Source organism: Geotrypetes seraphini, chromosome 7, assembly GCF_902459505.1.
Source record: "Geotrypetes seraphini chromosome 7, aGeoSer1.1, whole genome shotgun sequence".
Classification (NCBI taxonomy): domain Eukaryota; kingdom Metazoa; phylum Chordata; class Amphibia; order Gymnophiona; family Dermophiidae; genus Geotrypetes; species Geotrypetes seraphini.
In genome coordinates this window covers 196,392,336-196,415,196 of record NC_047090.1, presented here as the reverse complement: position 1 = coordinate 196,415,196, position 22,861 = coordinate 196,392,336, and the positions used below count along the sequence as shown (strand labels likewise).

The window sequence follows — 22,861 nt, the reverse complement described above, 5'->3', positions numbered from 1 at the left end:
TGGTCCAGTTTCAGACTCCCATCCAGACCATTTTAGAAAGGGAATTTGTTCAGTTACTGACCAAATATAGTTCTGCTTTGACTCTGCTTCCTGCAGTCCAGCCTGGGCACTCAGCAGTCTCACAAGTGGACAAGTTCTTGCCTGTGCCTTGAGCTGAATCTACACACTCTATGCAAGGAGTCCAATCTTTGCGAGTGTCTCGTCTGGAATCTTCACACTCCATACAAGCAGCAGAGTCTTTGGGAGTGCTTCGAGATACCTCGATCCAAACCACTAAGTCTATGGGGTCTCAACTTCGATCTACAGCTTCCAGCCTTTTATCCTCACATCAGGCATTGCCCGTTTCGAAGCATAGGGTGAAGTCTCCTCGACCTCGAACACGACCTGCTTCCAGGCAGCACTCTCTCACCGGTCAAAGCACTCATCGAGGCGCAGGTCCTCTTCGAGAGAGAAGCCTTCCTCATCCAGGCGTTCCAGCTCTTCAAGGCCTCCAACTAAACTAAACTAAACTTTAAGTTTGTATACCACATCATCTCCATAAAGATAGAGCTCTACACGGTTTACAGGTAATTCAATAAATGAGGGAAAGACATAATAAGAAATTAGAGGTTATGAAGAGAATAGCTAGCTTTACATTTTAAATAAATATCTTTACATTTTGGAGAAAAGCCAGGTTTTCAGAATAATTGGAATGAGCCTAGGTTCCGCAGCGGGGCAGGGAGGTTATTCCAAAGCTCAGTGAATTTGAAGAAAAGGGATTTCCCTAATTTACCTGCATACATGACACCTTTTAACAAGGGGAAAGATAGTTTAAGTTTTTGGGCAGATCTGGTAGTGTCAGGAATCAAAGAATTCCAGGATAGTGGGATAAGGGGAGGAAGAATGCCATATAGGATCTTGAAAATTAGGCAGGTACATTTAAAGTGAATCCTAGAAATCACCAGAAGCCAGTGAAGTTTTGACAGAAGCGGGGAAACATGATTGAATTTGCGTTTTGCGAAGATCAACCTAGCCACAGTGTTCTGGATCTGCTTAAGTCTTTGAAGATTTTTCTTGGTTAGACTTAGATCCTCGATCGAGGACACCAATAGCAGAACCTGAGGGTGACGCTTCTCCCAGTGATTTGTCCAAGTCTGCTTACTCGCTGGGATATCAATACTCCAGAGAGGCCTTGCCTTCGTTTTCCACTCGAGGCGCCTCGAGGTCATGGAGTCCCTCTTGAGGCCATCCTCTTGCAGATCAATTGTCCTTTCCTCCTTCCTCCGTCAAATGGCTGAGGACCTGGATCTTAAATTGGACTCTGGTTCTAAGTATTCTAAGGAGTATTTAGAGGAAATGGGTTTGCCTTGGCCTCTTGCGGAGTCTCTCAAACTCCCTCTTAACAGACTTCTTTCTTAGATTTTCAAACGAAACCTGGAGACTTCTTATTCCATTCCTGCTGTTCCAGGCAAGTTGGAATTGAGGTATAGAACTGTACATTACAAGGGCTTTGAGAACTCTCAACTATCTCATAAGTCCCTTCTTGTTGAATCTTCCTTGAAGAGGAGTCATCCTTCCAGGGTCTGTGCTATCATACCTCCTGACAGAGAGGGCAGGACCATGGACAAGTCTGGCCATCGCCTTTATCAAAATTCGATGATGGCCTCCAGGGTTTTGAATTAATATTTCATCTTTACTACTTTTATTGAAATACTCCCTGGTTTTACTAAGGACCTTGCTCAGCACAGGCTTTTAGAGTTCCAGAAAGTCATTGCTACACTAGCACAACTCAGGCTGCACCTTCTTCAGTCATCTTATGATGCCTTTGAGCTTTCCTTGAGGGTCACTGCTTTCTCATTAGCGATGCACCACCTTGCTTGGCTTCGCACTATTGATATACACCTGAACATTCAGGATCGTCTGGCCAATATTCCTTGTGAGGGCAATGTCCTCTTTGATGAATCCATAGAGACCGCCACCAAGAAGTTGTCTGAGCACGAGAAATCTTTTGCTTCCATAGTCAGATCAAAGCCTAAGCCAGCTCCTTCCAAGCCTTCTCGACCTCTTCCATCCTATCAGAGGCATTATCCTCTGAGAGCAGCTCCTTACACTTGAGCACTTCCTAAGAAACAGCAACAGCAGCAGAAGCAACAAAAACCTCAGCCTTCTGCTGCAACCAAGGCTTCTCAGCCCTTTTGACTGTCTCAAACAGAGCATAACCTTCATCGTTCTGCCTCTGTCCTCTCCTCTTCCCATAGGAGGTCGTCTCCATCATTTTTACCATCGAGGGGAGACCATTACATCAGACCTCTGGGTGCTGTCCATCATCAGGGAAGGATACTATCTTCATTTCACTCAGATTCCGCTGAAGCTTGCTCCAAGAGAGTATCCTTCCGAGACCACCCTTCTTCAGGAAGCTCAAGCTCTGCTTCATCTCCATGCCATCGAGGAAGTTCCCTTGGAACAGAAGAGCAGGGGGTTTTACTCCCGTTACTTCCTAGTTCCAAAGAAGACAGGCGATCTGTGGACCGCGTGCAGGCAGGCAGGAGAGCAGCAACGAGCAGGAGAGGCCCGGAGGAGCAGGAGAGGGGAGCGCCGAAGAAGGCAGAAGGCGGGCAGGCAGGCTAGCAGCAGGGGTAAGCGGCGAGAGTTAGCTCCGCCCCCCCACCGCGTCAGAGGCAGAGGCAGCGTCAGCGCCCGGGCTCCCCCTTAAAGGAGTTGAGCCGGAGCGCGACCTGCATCTCGGACCACGTGCAGGCAGGCAGGAGAGCGGCAACGAGCAGGAGAGGCCCGGAGGAGCAGAAGAGGGGAGCGCCGAAGAAGGCAGAAGGCGGGCAGGCAGGCTAGCAGCAGGGGTAAGCGGCGAGAGTTAGCTCCGCCCCCCCACCGCATCAGAGGCAGAGGCAGCGTCAGCGCCCGGGCTCCCCCTTAAAGGAGTTGAGCCGGAGCAGGCAGGAGAGCGGCAACGAGCAGGAGAGGCCCGGAGGAGCAGGAGAGGGGAGCGCCGAAGAAGGCAGAAGGCGGGCAGGCAGGCTAGCAGCAGGGGTAAGCGGCGAGAGTTAGCTCCGCCCCCCCACCGCGTCAGAGGCAGCGTCAGCGCCTGGGCTCCCCCTTAAAAGGGGGCATGCCAACGGCGCGCGGCCGTTCGGCGCGCGGCGAAGGCGAGCGGCAAAAGGGCTCGCCTTAGCAAGAGCGCCTTTGAGAAGGGCCTTGAGAAGGGCCAAGGCACTACAGGGTCAGCACACACCAGAGGGGAGTCGGGGAGAGGACACCAGCAGCAGACAGAGAGTGAGGGAGAGAGGACGCAGCAGCAGCAGGCAGAGTGAGAGACACCAGCAGGCAGAGAGAGAGGACACCAGTAGCAGGAGGGAGCGGAGACCAGAGTAGGAGAGCTGAGAAAGACCAGAGAGCAGAGCAGATAGACTGAAATGGAGGCAGCCGGATCACAGCGGAGCTTTCCAGTGTACTGCATGGACTGCCATATGTACGACTACCTCCCCTCGGGAAGGCGGGAGTACATATGCAGTCGGTGTCGGGAACTGGAGAGCCTGAAAAAGGAGGTCGGGAGACTGCAGGCCAGGGTCCAGGAGCTGGAAGGGCTGTACGCCCTAGAAGAGCCAGGCCAGGCGTCTGAGGAACCAGACACAGCAAGCTCCATCGAGGATCAGGTGAGGGACCTTGAGAGATACATCGAAGAAGCCTACAGGAGGGTGGAGGAGAAAGACCAGCAGCATCACGGACAGGCGTCCCTAGATGATGAGAGCCACAACCCACCAGAGGATGGACCCAGTGGAGAAGCCGAACAAACAGAGGGGGCCGAGGCGAACCAGGACCCCGAGGGAGGAGCACCAAGATACACCAAGGATACGGTGAGGCAGAGGAGGCTACTGAGAAAGGGGAAGACTGCAATTGTTGTAGGAGACTCGATCCTGAGGGAGGTGGACAGTCATGTGGCCGGAGGGAGAGAGGACCGGCTAGTGACATGTCTCCCAGGGGCCAAGACAAAGGACATCGCCGACAGAATTGAGAGGATCCTGGACGGAGCCGAAACAGAGGAGACAGCAGTAATTATCCACGTCGGAACAAATGATGTGAGCCGGAGGAACTTCAGCATGCCTGCGCTAACGGACCAGTTCAGGGTCCTGGGAAGGAAGCTGAAACGGAGGACACAGAGGATAGCCTTCTCGGAGATCCTGCCGGTCCCGAGGGCAGATGCAAGGAGGCAGGCCGAGCTCCAGGATGTGAATGCGTGGCTGAGAAAATGGTGCGAAGATGAGGGCTTCCACTTTGTGAGGAACTGGTCGTCCTTCTGGGGAAAGAGCAAGCTCTACAGGCGGGACGGCCTGCACCTGAGCACGGTGGGAACAAGAATACTGGCAACCAACATGAAGAAGGAGATCGAGAGGGCTTTAAACTAAGGAGAGGGGGAAAGCCGACAGCAGACCTGATGACGCTTCGGACAACGGTATCCAGAAAGGATGCTGAACGGGAAGACTACTACAAGGAAGAGGACGGGGAACCGATGGAGCTCGAGATCAGACAGCGAGGGAAGCACCAGGTAACAGCAACTTGCTGTGAGGGACTTAAGTGGCAGGGGGATTCAGGGGGGCGGGGTGGAACCAAAATGCAAGCAGAAGGCAATAAGGAGGAGCCACAAGGCAAGAGGGATCAAACCAAGGCCCAGGGGACAAGAACATGGGAGGGGGCTGGCAGGGCAGGAAATTTCCGAGGAAAAGCGGGGAAGGGGGGTGGAGGGGACACGAGGAGGCAGAAATTTGCGAGGGTTAAGGATGAGGGTAAAGCAGAGGCACAGTTAACGGGTGAACAGCCCGAAACTCAAGGGAAGGAGGTCCAGGTAAAAGCAGAGGTGGGGGACAAACGCCGGGACCTACAGTGCTTATATACGAATGCAAGAAGCATCAGGGCCAAGATGGGTGAACTGGAAGTCATGGCCAAAGGGGAGGACCTGGATGTAATTGGAATTGCGGAAACTTGATGGACAGAGGACAATCAATAGGACATGGCGCTGCCAGGGTACAAGCTCTACAGGAGGGACAGGACCCACAAGAAGGGGGGAGGCATAGCACTATACATAAAGGACTCTATCTACTCGGTCAGGATGGATACGGCGACAAAGGCAGAGGGGCTGGAATCACTATGGGTCAAACTGCCGGGAACCAAAGGTGCAGACATAAAACTGGGGCTGTATTATCGTCCACCTGGTACGCCGGATGCAGTTGGACAAGACTTGGAAGAACTGAAGCAGGAATGCAGTACTGGAAATGTAACAGTGATGGGGGACTTCAACTACCCGGGGATAGACTGGAGTACGGGTCACTCCAACTGCACCAGGGAAACGGAATTCGTAGAAGCTGTGAAGGACTGCTTCATGGAACAACTAGTCAAGGAACCGATGCGAGGGGGAACTACTCTTGACCTCATCCTTAACGGATTAGGGGGGCCTGCAAGAGGGGTAGAAGTGGGAGGACCACTAGGCAACAGTGATCACAACGCAATCAGATTCACATTAGAAAGAGGGACACCCATAGTGAGGAGGACCGCATCGACTGCGCTCAACTTCAGGAAAGGGAACTATGTTGCCATGAGGGAAATGGTGGGGAGGAAGCTCAAGAACAGCTTTAGGATGAAGACTGTAGGAAGCGCCTGGACCCTATTCAGGGACACCCTGCAGGAAGCACAAAACCTGTACATCCCCAGTTTCAGGAAAGGCTGTAAGAACAAGCGGTCAAAAAGCCCGGTTTGGATGACAACTGAAGTAAAGAGGGCAATAAGTGACAAGAAAGTGACCTTCCGGAGATGGAAAAAGGACCCAATGGAGGAAAATCACCAGAAGCACAGGAATTGCCAAAAGGAATGTCACCGAGAGGTTAGAAAAGCAAAAAGGGAATACGAGGAGGGGCTGGCCAGGGAGGCGAAAAACTTCAAGTCATTCTTCAGTTACGTAAAGGGGAAGCAACCAGCGAGAGAGGAGGTGGGGCCGTTGGATGATGGGGATAGGAAAGGAGTGATTAAGGAGGATAAAGAGGTAGCTGAGAGGTTGAACACGTTCTTCTCGTCGGTCTTCACGTGCGAAGACACATCCAATATACCGGACTCAAAGGAGCTCATGAGGGGGGAACAGGCCGAAAAATTGGAGCATATAGAGGTAAGTCAGGAGGATGTCCTCAAACAGATAGACAGGCTAAAAAGCGGCAAATCACCGGGACCGGACGGGATCCACCCAAGGGTTCTAAAGGAACTAAGACAGGAAATAGCGGGCACAATCCAGCATGTTTGCAACCTATCCCTGAAAACAGGAGAGGTGCCAGAGGACTGGAAACTGGCGAATGTCACACCTATCTTTAAGAAGGGATCGAGGGGTGACCCCGGGAACTACAGGCCGGTGAGCCTGTCTTCAGTTATAGGGAAGATGGTGGAAGCGATGATCAAGGACAACATTTGCGAACACATCGAGAAAAATGACTTACTGCGAACAAGCCAGCACGGATTCTGTAAGGAAAGGTCATGCCTTACGAACCTACTGTACTTCTTTGAGGGAATAAGCAGTCAGGTGGACTAAGGGGAGCCCATGGACATCATTTACCTCGATTTTCAAAAGGCTTTTGATAAGGTGCCACATGAAAGGCTGCTTAGGAAGCTGTTGAACCACGGGGTGGGAGGGGATGTGCACAGATGGATCAAGCACTGGTTGTCGGGTAGACTGCAGAGGGTCAGAGTGAAGGGCCAATATTCAGACTGGCGGGGAGTCACGAGCGGTGTGCCGCAGGGATCGGTGCTAGGGCCGCTACTCTTCAACATATTTATCAATGACCTGGAAACAGAGGCAAAATGCGAGGTTATAAAATTTGCGGACGATACCAAACTCTGCGGAAGAGTTAGGACCAGGGAGGAGTGTGAGGACCTGCAAAGGGACCTGGACAAGCTGGAAGACTGGGCAAACAAATGGCAAATGCGCTTTAACGTTGAGAAATGCAAGGTCATGCATATAGGAAATAAGAACCCGTTGTTCAACTACAAAATGGGGGGGGCACTGCTGGGAGACAGCGGACTTTAGAGTAGAGAATGACACGGGGAAAAAATCTGTCCCCGTCACTGCCCCGTCACCGGCCCACCATCCTCTGCACCGCCCCGTCACCGCCGTTCCCTTCACCGTCACCGCCATCCCTTTCACCGCCCCGTCACCGCCACTGCCATCCCATTCACCGCCCCGTCACCGTCCCCGCTGCATCCATATAAGCCTTAGTACTGTAATATTTAGCTTATTCCTTTCTTATAAATCAAAGTTCCTGCTGCTGAACTAGAGAAAGAGATGTTCAGCTGGCAGGGCTTTGTTTATAAATTTTTATCAACACAACTAATTTACTATTTTATCCTAAAGCAAAAAATAAATAAATAAATATAATTTTTTTTTCTACCTTTGTTGTCTGGTTTCTGCTTTCCACATCTTCTCATTGAATTCCTTCCATCCACTGTGTGTCTTCTCTCTGCGTCTTCCATTTGCTGTTACTGTGCCTCTCCCTTCACCCCCCCCCAATTGGTCTAGCACCCATCTTCTTCCCTCCGCTCCCGCATAGTCTGGCATCTGTCTTCTTCCCACTCTGTCTTCCACATTTCCCTTCGGGGTCTGTTCCTCTCCACCCTCCTTCAATGTCTGTCCTATTCCTTTCCACCACCACCCTTCCCTCCTTCCTTTACCATCTGTTCCTTTCTACTACCCTTCAGCTCCTCTCACATGGCTTATCTATCTACCTTCCTCCCTCTTATTTTCATGGCACGTTACAATGTAATTTGTGCAAGCCACTGGAGCCTGCAAGCTCGGTCCCTGTCCCATCCCCACAAACCATCTTGCTTCTGTGCTCCTATTTTCCCCATTTCTAATATCTCCCCTATGTATCTGCCATTGCCCCCCCCCCCCTGTGTCCATATACCATCCCCATGGCATGTCCCCTTTATGTCTCTGTCCCTATGCCCCATGCACATAATTTCCCCTCTTTCTGTTACCTTCCTGTGTCCAGATTTCCCCTATCTTCCTCTTCCATACCAGTGTGTCTCTTCTTTTCAACCCCATCTAGCTTTTTTCCCTCTTTCTTCCCCCCCCCCCCCCCTGCTTCTAGCATCTGGCTCATCTGCCTGGCCTTCCCTTTCTTTCCTGCTGTGGGTTTTTCTTTCCGTTTTCATCCCCTTGGCCCAGAATCCTTTTCCCTTTCACTCCCTCCTTCCAATTTGAGCCGGGAACACTAGCGATCGCACGGTCACCGCAGCTCACACCCGCCTGCCCAATCGATTCTAGTGTTTAGCCAGCTCTCTCCCTTCTCCTCACCTTAGTTTGTAGATTTTCTTTTTCGGCGACCCGCACGCTATCAGAGAGCCGCACACGCGAGGCTGCTCAGTGTTCAATCTTCTGCTCTGCTGCAACTTCCTGTTTCCGGTTGCGTCAGAGCAGAAGATTGAACACTGAGCAGCCGCGCGTGCGCGGCTCTTTGGGAAAGCGTGCAGGTCGCCGAAAAAGAAAACCTACAAACTAAGGTGAGGAGAAGGGAGAGAGCTGGCTAAACACTAGAATCGATTGGGCAGGCGGGTGTGAGCTGCGGGGACCGCGCGATCCTTCATGCCTCACTGCGGGGGACAAGACCATTCACCGCCCCGCGGGCGGTGAATGGCCTTGTCCCCGTCGCCGCAGCGACTGCTAGTTTTCTTCCCCGTTTTCGGCGGGTGACCCGCGGCTAAAATGCGGTGGCCGTGGGTAAACCGCCACCGTGTCATTCTCTACTTGAGAGAGACTTGGGTGTGCTAGTGGATGCATCAATGAAGCCATCCGCACAGTGTGTAGCAGCGGCAAAAAAAGCCAACAGGATGCTGGGCATCATAAAGAAGGGTATCACAACCAGGACGCGGGAAGTCATCATGCCACTATATCGGGCGATGGTGCGCCCGCATCTGGAATACTGTGTTCAGTATTGGTCGCCGCACCTCAAGAAGGACATGGCGGTACTTGAGAGAGTCCAAAGAAGAGCAACGAAGCAGGTAGAGGGCTGGAAAACTGCCCATACGCTGAGAGGCTGGATAAGCTGGGTCTCTTCTCTCTGGAAAAGAGGAGGCTCAGGGGAGATATGATAGAGACCTTCAAAATCCTGAGAGGCATAGAGAGGGTGGATAGGGACAGGTTCTTCAGACTGAGAGGGACAACGGGTACGAGGGGGCACTCGGAAAAACTAAAGGGGGATAGGTTCAAGACAAATGCAAGGAAGTTTTTCTTCACCCAAAGGGTCGTGGACACATGGAATGCACTCCCGGAGGAAGTGATCAGGCAGAATACAGTACAGGGATTCAAACAGGGATTGGACAGATTCCTGAGGGACAAAGGGATCGTAGGGTACTGAAAGGGGTGCGGGGACAAAGGGTCAAGAATTTGATGGGAAGATAGGACTTCGATGAGAAACCAAGGGGTGATTCAGACAGGTCATGACCTGTTGGGCCGCCGCGGGAGCGGACTGCTGGGCATGATGGACCTGTGGTCTGACCCAGCAGAGGCACTACTTATGTTCTTATATTTGATCTCAGGGCTCTGAACAAATTTTTGATCAAAGAAAAATTTTATGATGTCCCTGGCATCCCTATATCCCCTTCTAGATCAGAACTATTGGTTTTGTTCTCTAGATCTCAAGGAGGCTTACACTCACATTCCCATTCATCCAGCCTCCCGTCAGTACCTCAGATTTTGGGTGGGGAATCTGCATTTCCAGTACAGAGTGCTACCCTTCGGCCTGGCATCAACTCCAAGAGTGTTCACCAAGTGCCTAGTGGTGGTTGCAGCAGCTCTGCGGAACCATGGTCTTCAGGTGTTCCCATACCTGGACGACTGGCCCATCAAAGATTCAACATCTCGGAGGAAGTGACGTCATCCTGGTGTATGGCTGCCTAAACCGAGAGCTTCAACGGGGCTGCAGTGAAAAGAGGAGTTTAACGCTTTTAGTGCATTGTATTTTTGGTTACTCGGGAGGTTTTGAGTTGCTCCAGTTATGGTGACTCGAAAAAAGCTGGAAAAATATAAATATTTTGGAGAAGGAGAGGACAAATCGGTGTCAGACCAGCCGGGAGAGAGCGTGGAGAAAACCAAGATGGCTGCGGGGCACTCGACTCATTCCGAGTCAGAGGACGAAGGCATCAAGGCGCACCAGCTGGAGTTCGGAGGAGAGACACAGAAGACTATGCAGATGTGGTTCCGCAAATTGAAGGAAGAGATGGTGGGGGTCCGACTTGATGTGAAAATGGCCCTGGCAGAGCTTCGCTCTGATGTTGGTGAACTTGGGGCCCAAGTTTCTGCGACCGAGGACCACGTGGAGGCTACCTCTGTGTCGAGGATTAAATAAAATATTAGCCGCATCTCCACTGAACTTTAGGAGTTACAGGCGCAGGTGGAGGATCATGAAAATCAGTCCCGCCGCTGTAACTTGAGATTTAAAGGCATACCCGAGGAAGCATATCGTGACTGCAAGTTGGTGGTATGGGAGTTTTGTCAACAACTCCTTAGCATGGCTGGAGCAGCGGTGCCGGATGATATCCTGCTGCAGCGGGCCCATCGTAGCCTGGGGCCCTCTCGAGGACAGGGGGCAAAGGATATTATTGCCTGTTTTGGGGATTTCGCTTTGAAGGAAAGAGTTCTGCAAGCAGCACGACGCCAGTCGCAATTTCAGTGGAAGGATTTGGAAGGGGGGGTTTATCAAGATTTAGCCTGGTCCACACTGTAGAAACGTAAAGCCTTTAAGGAAGTTACACAGGCATTACGTGCTGGGGGTTACAAATACCGCTGGCTTTTCCCCTTTGGAGTCTGCCTGTGGTCTATGATGCGGGATTTGGGCTGTGCAAATCTCCCAGACGCAGCAACCATTTTGGAACCTGCAAAGACATCTGGACTGAGTAGGACATAGACCACAGTATTGAGATCGGGCAAGAAAACTGCCAAATCTGCTACCTGAAGAATTTCCTGAGTCCCGTTAGTGGGTTTATTTGGACATCTGTGGACCTGGATATTGCTGAGTTGTGTTTGGTTTACACTCTTCTACTTTCTACTTTGGAATCTATATCAGACATGTGAGAGTTTGATGGTTACATGTTTTCTGCCTTGCTCAGGTTGGCGGGGTGGAGTGAGCAGTTGAGGATTTGGGGAGTTTGATTTGTTGTATTAGAGTTTGGATGGGGGTGGGAAGGGGTTACTCCGTATTCTCTTTCCCCTTTCAATGGTTCGGGGTACTCTCCTGATTTATAGATTGGGACGTTGAGGGGGGTTTTCTTTTGGGGGATGGGTGATGGGATGTTATTTGGGTATAATTTGGGGAAGCAGGGGGGTTTGATTTCACTTTCTACTGACTAGCTGATCTTGGCAAGGGGGGATCAGCAACTTGCAGGAGGGTGGGGCGGAGGGCTTTCAGCGGGGAGGGGATGGTAAACTTTTTTCTATAGGGTCATGGAATGTTAATAGGATGAATAGTCTCTTCATTTTGCCTCTTCCCTCCACTGGAGTTCCTTTCTACCCTAACTCTTGTTAACCGTGTCGAGTTTTACGAATGTAGAGATGATGCGGTATACAAACCTAAGATTTAGATTAGATTAGTAAATGGAGTATAGTGTATTGTGAATTGATGAGGTTACAGTGGGATGTTTGCTTCAGGAGACTCATCTGTGGCTGCGAGATGTGGGAGTGTTGCACTCGCCTACTTTTGAGCAAGTTTGGACTCATCAAAGTGGAAAGACCCCTAAGAAGTTGGGGGGGGGGGGCTAGCTACAGTGGCATACCTAGCATGTGTGACACCCAGGGCCCATCATTTTTTGACACCCCCCCATCTGTATGAAAAACATGATTTTCAGTAACCATCCACACGTTACACATGAATATCTAGGAAAAGGCAGCATCTTACATACTGCAGTGAGCAGTACATCAATAAACCCATTGTAAAACTAAACAAGCCAGACTAGTACAGATCAATCTTACACAGTCAATCCTAACAGAAAACCATGTCTTTTCGAACACACAGAACACAGAAAACACCTTCGCCTAGTATGTAATCACAAACTAACTCCTCCCCCTTTTACAAAACTGTAGTGTGGTTTTTAGCCACGGTGGTAACAGCTCAGATGCCAATGCTAAAAAACACTCTACAGTTTTGTAAATGGGGAGATAGAATAAAAATACATAGACAAAGGTTAAACTGAAGCACCAAGAAGCTGGACTCTGCATACAATCACAGAAACAGCAATGCATCTCACCTAAAGCAAAAAATAAATAAATATAATTTTTTTCTACCTTGTCTTCTCTGGTTTCTGCTTTCCTCATCTTTTTGTCACTCTCTTCCTTTCATCCACTGTCTACCTTCTCTCTGCCCCTTCTATATGACATCTTCTCTCTTTCTATTCCTGTTCTAGAAACTTTATGCATCCCCCTTCCATTTCTCCCTTCACCCCCATCTTCCTCCCTTCCCTCCTCCAATGGTCTGGCATCTCTCCTCTCCTCTTCTTCCCTTCCCTCTCCCACACCCACATGGTCTGGCATTTCACTCTCTCCTCTCCCTTTCCCCCACTCCATCAGCATCTGTCCCCTTTCTCTCCCTCCAACCCAATTCCATGCAGTATCCTTCCCCCTTATGTCTCTTTCCCTGCAATTCCATCAGCATCTGCCCCTTTCTCTCCCTCTACCATGCTTCCATACCACCCTGACACCTTTTCTCACCCTTCACCATGATCCCATACCACCCTGACTCCCTTTCTCACCCTTTACCATGATTCCATACTATCCTGACCCCCCTGTGTCACCCTTCACCATGTTTCCATACCACCCTGACCCCCCTTTCTTATCCTCCACACCCTTCCATACCACCCTGACCCCCATTCTCACCCTTCACCATGATTCCATACCACCCTGACCCCCCTTTGTTACCCTTCACCATAATTCCATACTACCCTGACTCCATTTCTCACCCTTCACCATGATTCCATAACACCCTGACCCCCCTTTGTCACTCTCCACACCCTTCCATACCACCCTGACCCCCTTTCTCACCCTTCACCATGTTTCCATACCACCCTGACCCCCTATGTCACCCTTCACCATGATTCTATACCACCCTGACCCCCCCTTTGTCACCCTTCAGCATAATTCCATACCACCTTGACTCCCTTTCTCACCCTTCACACCCTTCCATGCCACCCTGACCCCTTTCTCACCTTTCACCATGTTTCCATACCACCCTGACCCCCCTTTCTCATCCTCCACACCCTTCCATACCACTCTGACCCCTTTGTCACCCTTCACCATGCTTCCATACCACCCTGACCCCCTTTGTCACCCTTCACCATGATTCCATACCACCCTGACCCCCCTTATCCAGGGGGCCAATGTACAAAAATTAAATGTCCAAATCCAGCAAAGCAAGAACCAACTGAAAGTACTTAGCTTCTCCGTGGAAAGACAGCCAGCAGATGATAAATTTGTCCGACGGGACTCCGTTTCGGGGGTGGACACCCCCTTCTTCAGGAACAGCTGGGCTGCGCTGTAGCCCCCAAATCATCAGGCACAGCAATTTGACAAAGCGGAAAATGGCGCTTGACCGGAATGAACGCCTCCAATTTAAACTGCAGATTCAAGAAATGTCATTAAATTGACGTATCACTTTTTATATTGTTCCTAAAATTCACAAGAACATACACCCTCCTCCCGGCAGACCCATAGTGTCCTTAAGAGGCACAGTCCTGGAGCCTCTGTCCAAATTCATCGATTGGTTTTTGAAACCTCAAGTTATTAATGCTAGGTCTTATATTAAAGACACTACTCATTTTTTGTCTTGCATTGAACAGATTATGGATATTCAGGACACTCACACTTTGGTCACCATGGATCTGGAATCTTTATATTCTAACATACCTCAGACAGCAGCTCTAGAATTAATTTCCAGAATTTTCATGCAGGATGTTCATCATGAATGCATTAGAGCTGATTTGCTTATTCAACTGGCTCAGCTAGTTTTGAATCATAATTATTTTCAATTTGACCAACAATTTTTTCTCCAGACCCATGGTGTGGCTATGGGCACTGCAGCAGCCCCAAGTATTGCAAATCTATATGTGTCACGGTTCGAGGAACATCATCTGTATCCTTCCACTTGGTATCATTACATCAAAGTGTGGCTTAGATTTATTGACGACATGTTCTGTATTTGGACTGGACCCCCCGAGTTGCTATCTTATTTTTTAGAATGGCTCAACTCTTTAGATACCAATTTGAGATTCACTTTCTCATCTAATCAGTGTCAAATCTCTTTTTTGGATGTGTGGGTTCAGAAATCAGATCACATCTTGACTACTACCATCTACAGAAAACTTGTTGAGGTTAACAACTATCTGAGCTACACCAGTTGTCACCCTACCAAGCTTAAACAATCTCTGCCCATAAGTCAGTTTTTACGTGCCCGGAGACTGTGTACGGATCTCAAAGAGTTCCGGATTCAAACTCGGAAGTTATACACTCGGTTTAAAGAGCGGGATTATCCCCATTGAGTTCTTCATAATGCCTACAATAGAGCTCTGTATGCCAACAGGACTCTCTTGCTCTCCAATCCTGTACCTCAAGAGGATGTTAAAAACCATCTGTGTGTTATCATTTTCAGATCATGCTGCTGCTGTAGCCCAGAGCATTAGGAAGCATTGGCATATTATTCAGCTCCATTCTAGCTTTCAAGATCTTCCTCGCATTGCATATTCCCGTGCTAAGAACATAGCAGACTATGTAGTCCACTCCAGGTACATCTCGGACCGCAGTAACCCTTATCGTGACGGTCAACATCTAAAATGCAGTGACACTTGTGACATCTGTAAAACCACTATCGAGGGCACTATGTGGAAACATCCAACGACCCACAAAACATATACCTTCAAATCAGCTACGACTTGTAAATCCAAGTGGGTTATATATGTTATCATATGTTCTTGCCATATGGTATATGTGGGACGTACTCAAAGAACTATAAAAACACGTCTTATTGCGCATCGCTCACGGATCAATACTCAAGCGATGAGTTCTCCTCTTGTGCCTCACTGCATTAAACTAGGTCACACTTTTCAGGACTTGCAGTGGTTCGTGATTGAACAAATATATGAGGACTATCAGGGGGATAAGCTATCATTGTTACAACGCAGGGAACAATACTGGATTTTTGAACTCCAGGCTTTAGTTCCCACTGGACATAATGAATACATCGAATGGCAGCATACCTTTTAACCATTCCTTATTCTTTCCTCCCCAGGGGTTCTTTTCCCTGTCTGTGGTTTCTTTTCAGCTTTTTTATTTTGAGGTCACTTGGGGAGATGTGCGGTTCTCTCCCCTGCGGCTCGTGTAGTCATGTGATACGTCAATTTAATGACGTTTCTTGAATCTGCAGTTTAAATTGGAGGCATTCATTCCGGTCAAGCGCCATTTTCCGCTTTGTCAAATTGCTGTGCCTGATGATTTGGGGGCTACAGCGCAGCCCAGCTGTTCCTGAAGAAGGGGGTGTCCACCCCTGAAACAGAGTCCCGTCGGACAAATTTATCATCTGCTGGCTGTCTTTCCACGGAGAAGCTAAGTACTTTCAGTTGGTTCTTGCTTTGCTGGGTTTGGACGTTTGATTTTTGTACATTGGCCCCCTGGATAAGGGGTAGAGACAATTTTATTGAATTGTAGAGTGTGTTTTTGATTTATTTTCTGCACTCAGCACTATTTTTGTGCACTTTCATCACTAAATTTACACAGAGAGAGCCCGGGGATGTTTCACAGTTAACACCCTTTTGGGTGTAAGCCAGTGACAGCCATTACTTCTGGGAGTTCCCGGAGGGAGGCTGTGTGACTGAGGGCTCTCCCATTCACTGAAATTATTTCTTTTGGTTGTTTTATAGCAGGATTACCATTCTTGGATTTGCCTCTCCCCCTTATCCAGTTCTACTTCTTGGGGTTTGGGAACTTTTGTTTTTCTTGCTCTTTTCATCTCCCATTTTTTCGGGTTCTGTTACTATTCTGCCTAATGATAACAGGCAGCAGGGAGTGGGCTTGGAGGCGGGCTTGGAGGCAGTAGCGGAGGCGTGACATGGCGGAGATGGATGGGACTGGGCAATCTTGGGAGCAGGTCTAGGGGTCCAGATTTTCCAAATGGAAACCCTACCTAAATTGGGGCATGGTCTTCGTCATAAGGCATATGAGGACAGACTTAAAGAGCTCAATATGTATACTTTAGAGGAAAGGTGGGAGAGGGGAGATACGACAGAGATGTTTAAATACCTATCTGATGTAAATGTGCATGAGTCAAGTCTTTTTCATTGGAAAGGAAGCTCTGGAATGAGAGGGCATAGGATGAAGTTAAGAGGTGATAGAAAATACTTTTTTACAGAAAGGGTGGTAGATGTGTTGAACAGTCTCTCAGAAGAAGTGGTGGAGACAAGAGACTTTGTCTGAATTTAAGAAGGCGTGGACAGGTACCTGGGATCTCTTAGAGAGAGAAAGAGATAATGGTTACTGTGGATGGGCAGACTAGATGGGCCATTTGGCCTTTATCTGCCATCATGTTTCTATTCTATTGTTGAAGATACGTTGAAACCCTCAGCTCAATGTGCAGCAGCTACTAAGAAAGCAAATAGAATGTTAGGAATTATCAGGAAAGGAATGGAAAACAAAGATGAAAATGTTATAATGCCCTTGTATGTGTCTGCTTCTTGAATACGGTGTGCAGTTCTTGTCACTGTATCTTAAAAAGTTATAGCTGAATTAGAAAAATTATAGAGAAGGGCAACAAAAATGATAAAAGGGATGGGACAACTTCCCTATGAGGAAAGGCAAAAGTGATTAGGGTTCTTCATCTTGGAGAAGAGACAGCTCAGGGGTGATATAATAGTGGTCTATAAAATAGTGAGAGAAGTGGAAAGGATAGATGTAAATCACTTGTTTACTCTTTCCAAAAATACTAGGACTAGGGGGATGCGATGAAGCTACTAAGAAGTAGATTTAAAACAAATCAGAGACAATATTTCTTCACACATGTCATTAAACTCTGGAATTCATTGCTGGAGAATGTGGTGAAATCAATTAGCTTAGCATGGTTTTAAAAAGGTTTGGACAATTTCCTAAAAGAGAAGTCCATAGGCCATTATTGAGATGGCTTGGGGAAATCCACTGCTTATTCCTAAGATAAGCAGCATAGAATCTGTTTTACTACTTGGGATCTAGCTAGGTACTTGGGACCTGGGTTGGCCACTGTTGGAAACAGGATACTGGGTTTGATGGACCTTCGGTCTGTCACAGTGTGGCAGTTCTTATTTTCTTAAGTCTGTTGATGGAGGAAAAGCTTGCACTATTGCTGTCAAGCCTGTATCTGTCTTATGGTGCTAAAGCTAGAAAACGCAGGACTGATTCTGCCTCTGCTGGAGCCGTTCCTTGGTAGGAAACATGCAGTATTGTTGCCTTTAGTATACTGCATTGCCATGGGGCAGTTTATGGTGGAGGCTGATATGACTACTGGTTTATAAACAAAAAGAGTATTTCAGCTTCTAGCACCATGCCCCAGTATTTAAAGTGATCATAAAGCAAACTTGGGAATATCTTAAAGACCTGATAGAATAGGGTTGCCAGATTTCCTGTTTGAAAAAAAAAAAAAAAGAGGATGGCTGGCCCCACCTTGTTCTGTCTCAAGTCCCACCCCATTCCTCCCCCAGCCCAGCCCCAACATGAACCTCCCTGAGCTCGAAGGCCACATATGCGTGGACATCGACTCAATGACATCACATGCATATGCGTGTATAACATCATCATGGTGACATCCGCGCATGCACAAAGACTTCCATTCGTGGCCTCTGAACTCAGGACTTCCAAAAGCCAGACAAACTGACAGGTTTTGGAAATCCCTCAAGGCGCCCAGACAGTCCTCTAAAAAGAGGACATGTCTGAGTTTTCCCGGACATCTGGTAACCCTATGGTAGAAGATAATTTCTGCTAATGTGTACTCACTTGATTTCTTTTTCCTTTTGCATGTTTAAACTAATTAATAAAGGAAACCAAGTCAAAGTTTGTACCCTTCTCTTCCTGCAATTGATTCCAGGGATCTAGAGAAAGAGAAACTTAGGTAAGAGACTTTGTTCACAAATCTGACATGCACCAACTTAAATCCAGACACCTAAATAATGTAGGATGAAAAAGAATAGAATGAACATAAGATAACTAATACCTCTTTGAAATTGAACAGGTTAAATTACCCAATCAAATCTACTATCAAAATTCTTGGAGTCATCCTGGACCATTGCCTGACTTTTGAAGATCATACTAATGCTCAGGTTAAAAAATGCTTTTGCACCCTTTGGAAACTTCGTACCATCAAACACTATTTTGACTTCCTCTCTTTTCGACTGCTGGTTCAATCTCTAATCTTAAGCATCTTAGATTACTGCAATATCATATACTTGGGATCCTTTAAGAAAACTATCAAACGATTGAGAGTCATTCAGAATGCTGCTGTCCGTCTCATTTATGGTCTCAAAAAATCGGATCATGTAAGTCCGTATTACAGAAAACTACACTGGCTACCGATAGAGGCAAGGATCATCTTCAAGTTTGCCTGCCTCTGCTTCAAAACCTTAACAGGTTCATCCCCAATATACCTGTCGCACCATTTTGAATTTCCAGGCACCACCTGCACAAGTAGTACCTACATATTTGCCTTCCCATCCTTGAAGGGCTGTATCTACAAGAGATTCCTTGATAGATCTCTGTCATTCCAAGCAGGCAAATGGAATAAATGTCTAACCACCCTCATTTCAAATGCACCCTCCTACCAAACCTTCAGGAAATCAATTAAAACCTGACTACTCTTGACTTGCTAATGTAATTTGAAAGTCTTTTCTGTAACATCGCTGTCTGTGTACAGTCTCTTTCTCTGTAAACCGCTCTGAACTGCAGGACCTACTTTTACTGGAACAATGGTCCACAATTTGGCAACTGAATTTTAATGACAAAAAGTGTAAGATTATGCACCTTGGCAGTGGAAACCCATGCAAAGCTTACACCCTAAATGGTGAGACCTTAACAAGAACTGTGGCAGAACGGGACCTAGGAGTAATCATTAGTGAAGATATGAAGACTGCCAATCAGGTGGAGATAGCTTCATCCAAGGCTAAACAAATGCTGGGTTGCATCCGAAGAAGTTTTGTCAGCCGAAAGCTTGAAGTTGTGATGCCGTTGTACAGGTCCATGGTGAGACCTCAACTGGAATATTGTGTTCAATTTTGGAGGCCACATTATCAAAAGGATAAGCTGAGAATAGAGTCGGTTCAGTGAATGGCCACTAGGATGGTCTCAGGGCTCAACGATCTCTCTATGAAGAATGTCTAGGTAAGTTGCAGCTATACTCTCTCGAGGAACGCAGAGAGAGGGGAGACATAATAGAGACGTTCAAATATGTTACTGGCTGTATTGAGGTGGAAGAAGACATCTTTTTTCTTACAGGACCTACGGTAACAAGAGGGCATCCGTTAAAAATCAAGGGTGGGAGATTTCATGGTGATATTAGGAAGCATTTCTTCACTGAAAGAGTGGTTGATCATTGGAATGATCTTCCACTTCAGGTAGTAGAGGCCAGCAACGTGCTTGATTTTAAGAAAAGATGGGATAAACATGTGGGTTCACTTCGAGGAAGTGCTTAAGGGGGAGGGATCTTGAATGGGCAGACTTGTTGGGCTGACAGCCCTTTTCTGCCATCATATTCTTTGTTTCTATGTGGTATTGAGGTATACAAAAATAAAGTTATCATTATTATTATTATAAGAAAAGTCACGCTGAGCTCTACTGAATCAAATATGGTCATATTAACATACATCCTTGTGTCCCTGGGAAGTCACTTAACCCTCCATTGTCCCAGATACAAAATTTAGCTTGTGAGTACACTATGGACAGAGAAAGTACCTGCTTATAAATACAGAAAAGCAGTATATAAAAAACACAACCCTTATACCTACTGTATCTAAATACCAGAACTAAATCCAAATCCACATAAAATCAATCTGCTCAGTATTCAAAGCGATTTAACCAGGCAGAAGAGACTACTACTCAGTTAAATTGTTTTGGACCATCTAAGTGTTGGGATTCATTAGCATCTCATCAGAGAGTGTCGCTGAATATCATCATAGACTGCACTTGCTGGGGCAGTCCGTAAGTGGTGAAAGTTACATTGGTAGGAGAAAGGTCCCGGAGCAGGCCTGCGACATTGCCTCTTCGGTCAATGAAGCTTCTAAGATGCAGGTATGCCTTGGGTAGAAGGCGCAAAGGGGAGTCACAGAAGGTAGGGTTTTGCTATTGGACCTGCAATTGGGAGGGAGGGAGGCTGCTGGACCCATGAATGGGAAGGTGGCTGCTGCACCTGCAAAGGGGGAAAGGTGTTGCTTGGGCTGCGGACTGGCTGGAGCTGAAGGGAAGAGAGACAGGTGCTGGATCTGATCTGGGGATTGGCAGGAAGGGAAAGAGGTGCCAGATCCATACCTGGAAGCTGAAGGGAGGGGATAGAAGTGTTGGATCCATGGGAAGGGGGCTAGAGGGAGGGGAGAAAGTTGCAGGACCTACAGGGAGGAGGAGAGAGAAGGGAAGGTAAAGAGAAAAGCTGAACTAAGGGGATGAAGGAAGAGTGAGTGAAATATTGAACATAGTGGAGGGAAGGAGAGTGTGTGAGACACACATGTATGGGAATAAGAGAGGGGAGAAGCTGGACACAGGGAGATATACAAAAAGAGTGGAGATGGGCATGGATTGGAGCATAGGAACAGGGAGAAAAAGGGTAATGTTGCATGAGGGTGGTATGTGGACACAGAGGGGTAATGCCAGACATGGGAGGGTATATGGACACAGAGGGAAGATGGCTAGACATGGGGGAGAATAAGAACGCAGAAAGAAGATGCTGGACTTAGGGGGGCATGGAGGTATAGAGGAGTAAACAGTACACAGGGGGAGGGGATCATAGAATGGTGAGATGATGAAGGCAGGGAGATGGGCACAGGGGAAATACTAGAAAGGGACATATAGGAGACATAGGGCTCATTTTACTAAGCTGGGGTAGCGTTTTTAGCGCACGCAGCATTTTAGCGCGTGCTAAACCCGCGCTACAACTAACGTCAGCTCAATGCTGGTGTTAGCATCTAGCGTGCGCGGCAATTCTGCATGCACTAAGCGCGCACTAAAACCACTATCACAGCTTAGTAAAAGGAGCCCATGCTTAACATGGTGAACAATACATACAAAGAGATAGAAGATGGATGGTGAACATGGAGAAAGAAGAAATGTCAAATGGTCAGGAGACCCTGGCAAGTGAGTTAAGAGAAAACAAAAGAAAACAGAGCCCAGAGCCTGAAATCAACATGATTTGAAGAATAAAATGAGACAACAAAAGGTAGAAAAAATAATTTTATTTTCTATTTTGTGATTAGAATATATCAGAGGGAGGGGAGAAAAGATAGCAATGTAAACCATATTAGCAAATCACTTCGTAGCAAAGCAACAAGCCAGGAGAGGAGACAGAGGAGAGAAACAGCTGGAGTGAGAAGGCAGGAGAGAAACAGCATGGGAGAGAAGGCAGGAGAGAGCAAGGGGCAAGCAGCAAGAGTTAGCTCCGCCCATCCCATCATCCACTGGAGCTCCCCCGTAAAAGGGAGGGGCAAACAGTGCTCAGCCGTTCGGCACACGTTGAAGGCGAGCATTAAAGGTGCTCGCCTTAGCGAGAGCGTCTTTATGAAAGGCCTTGAGAAGGGACGAGTCACTGCAAAGGAGAACAAAGGGCAACCACAGTAGACACAGAGGACACACAAACAAGCAAGGAGAGCAGAGGGCAAACGCAGCAGACACAGAGGACACACAAACAAGCAAGGAGAGCAGAGGGCAAATACAGCAGATGCAGAGGCCAGCCACAGCAGACGCAGAGACCAGCCATAGCAGACTGGCAAGTGGGTAGCAATGGAAGCAGCAGACAGAAGCAGGAAGTTGAACTACCCAGTTTTCTGCACCATCTCCATATGTATGACTACCTCCCCTCTGGGAGGCGGTCTTATGTATGCATTCGATGTGGGGAACTAGAGAGCCTGAAGAAACAAGTCAGACTCCTGGAGGGCAGAATACTGGAACTGGAAGCACTTCGAGCAGTGGAGGAGGACAGGGATGCAGAGAACATCAAGACAGAGGAAACCATCGAACATAAGAACATAAGAAGCGCCATCTCCGGATCAGACCTTCGGTCCATCAAGTCCGGCGATCCGCACACGCGGAGGCCCTGCCAGGTATACACCTGGTTTATTTTATAGCCAACCATACTTTATATGCCTCTCTCAAGGAGATATGCATCTAGTTTGCTTTTGAAGCCTAGGACTGTCGATTCTGCAATAATCTCCCCTGGGAGAGTATTCCAGATGCCAACCACTCTCTGTGTGAAGCAGAACTTTCTGACATTAGTCCTGAACTTGTCCCCCCTTAGCTTCATTTCATGTCCTCTTGTCCGTGTCAAATTGGACAATGTAAATAATCTTCTCTGCTCTATTTTGTCGATTCCTTTCAGTATTTTGAAGGTCTCGATCATATCCCCACGCAGTCTCCTTTTCTCAAGGGAGAACAATCCCAGTGTTTTAAGTCGATCCTCATATACCAGTTTCTCCATACCCTTCACTAGTTTGGTTGCTCGTCTCTGCACCCTCTCCAGCAGTTTTATATCCTTCTTTAGGTAGGGAGACCAATGTTGGACGCAGTATTCCAAGTGGGGTCTGACCATTGCCCTATAAAGCAGCATTATAACTTTCTCCGATCTACTCGAGATTCCTTTCTTTA

At 47.8% G+C, this 22,861-nt stretch overlaps 1 protein-coding gene across 3 annotated transcripts in view; it reads left to right on the top strand.

Moving 5' to 3' along the window:
- BBOF1 (basal body orientation factor 1) overlaps positions 1-22,861 on the top strand; it is a 312,268-nt gene that overhangs the window by 273,361 nt on the left and 16,046 nt on the right. For 2 of the 3 annotated variants that reach the window (XM_033952955.1, XM_033952956.1), the window contains exon 10: positions 18,063-18,134. The exons of the other annotated variant lie outside the window; for it this stretch is intronic. In XM_033952955.1, the coding sequence (XP_033808846.1) occupies positions 18,063-18,134 (72 nt within the window). The remainder of the gene's footprint in view (positions 1-18,062; positions 18,135-22,861) is intronic. 3 annotated transcript variants of the gene reach the window in all.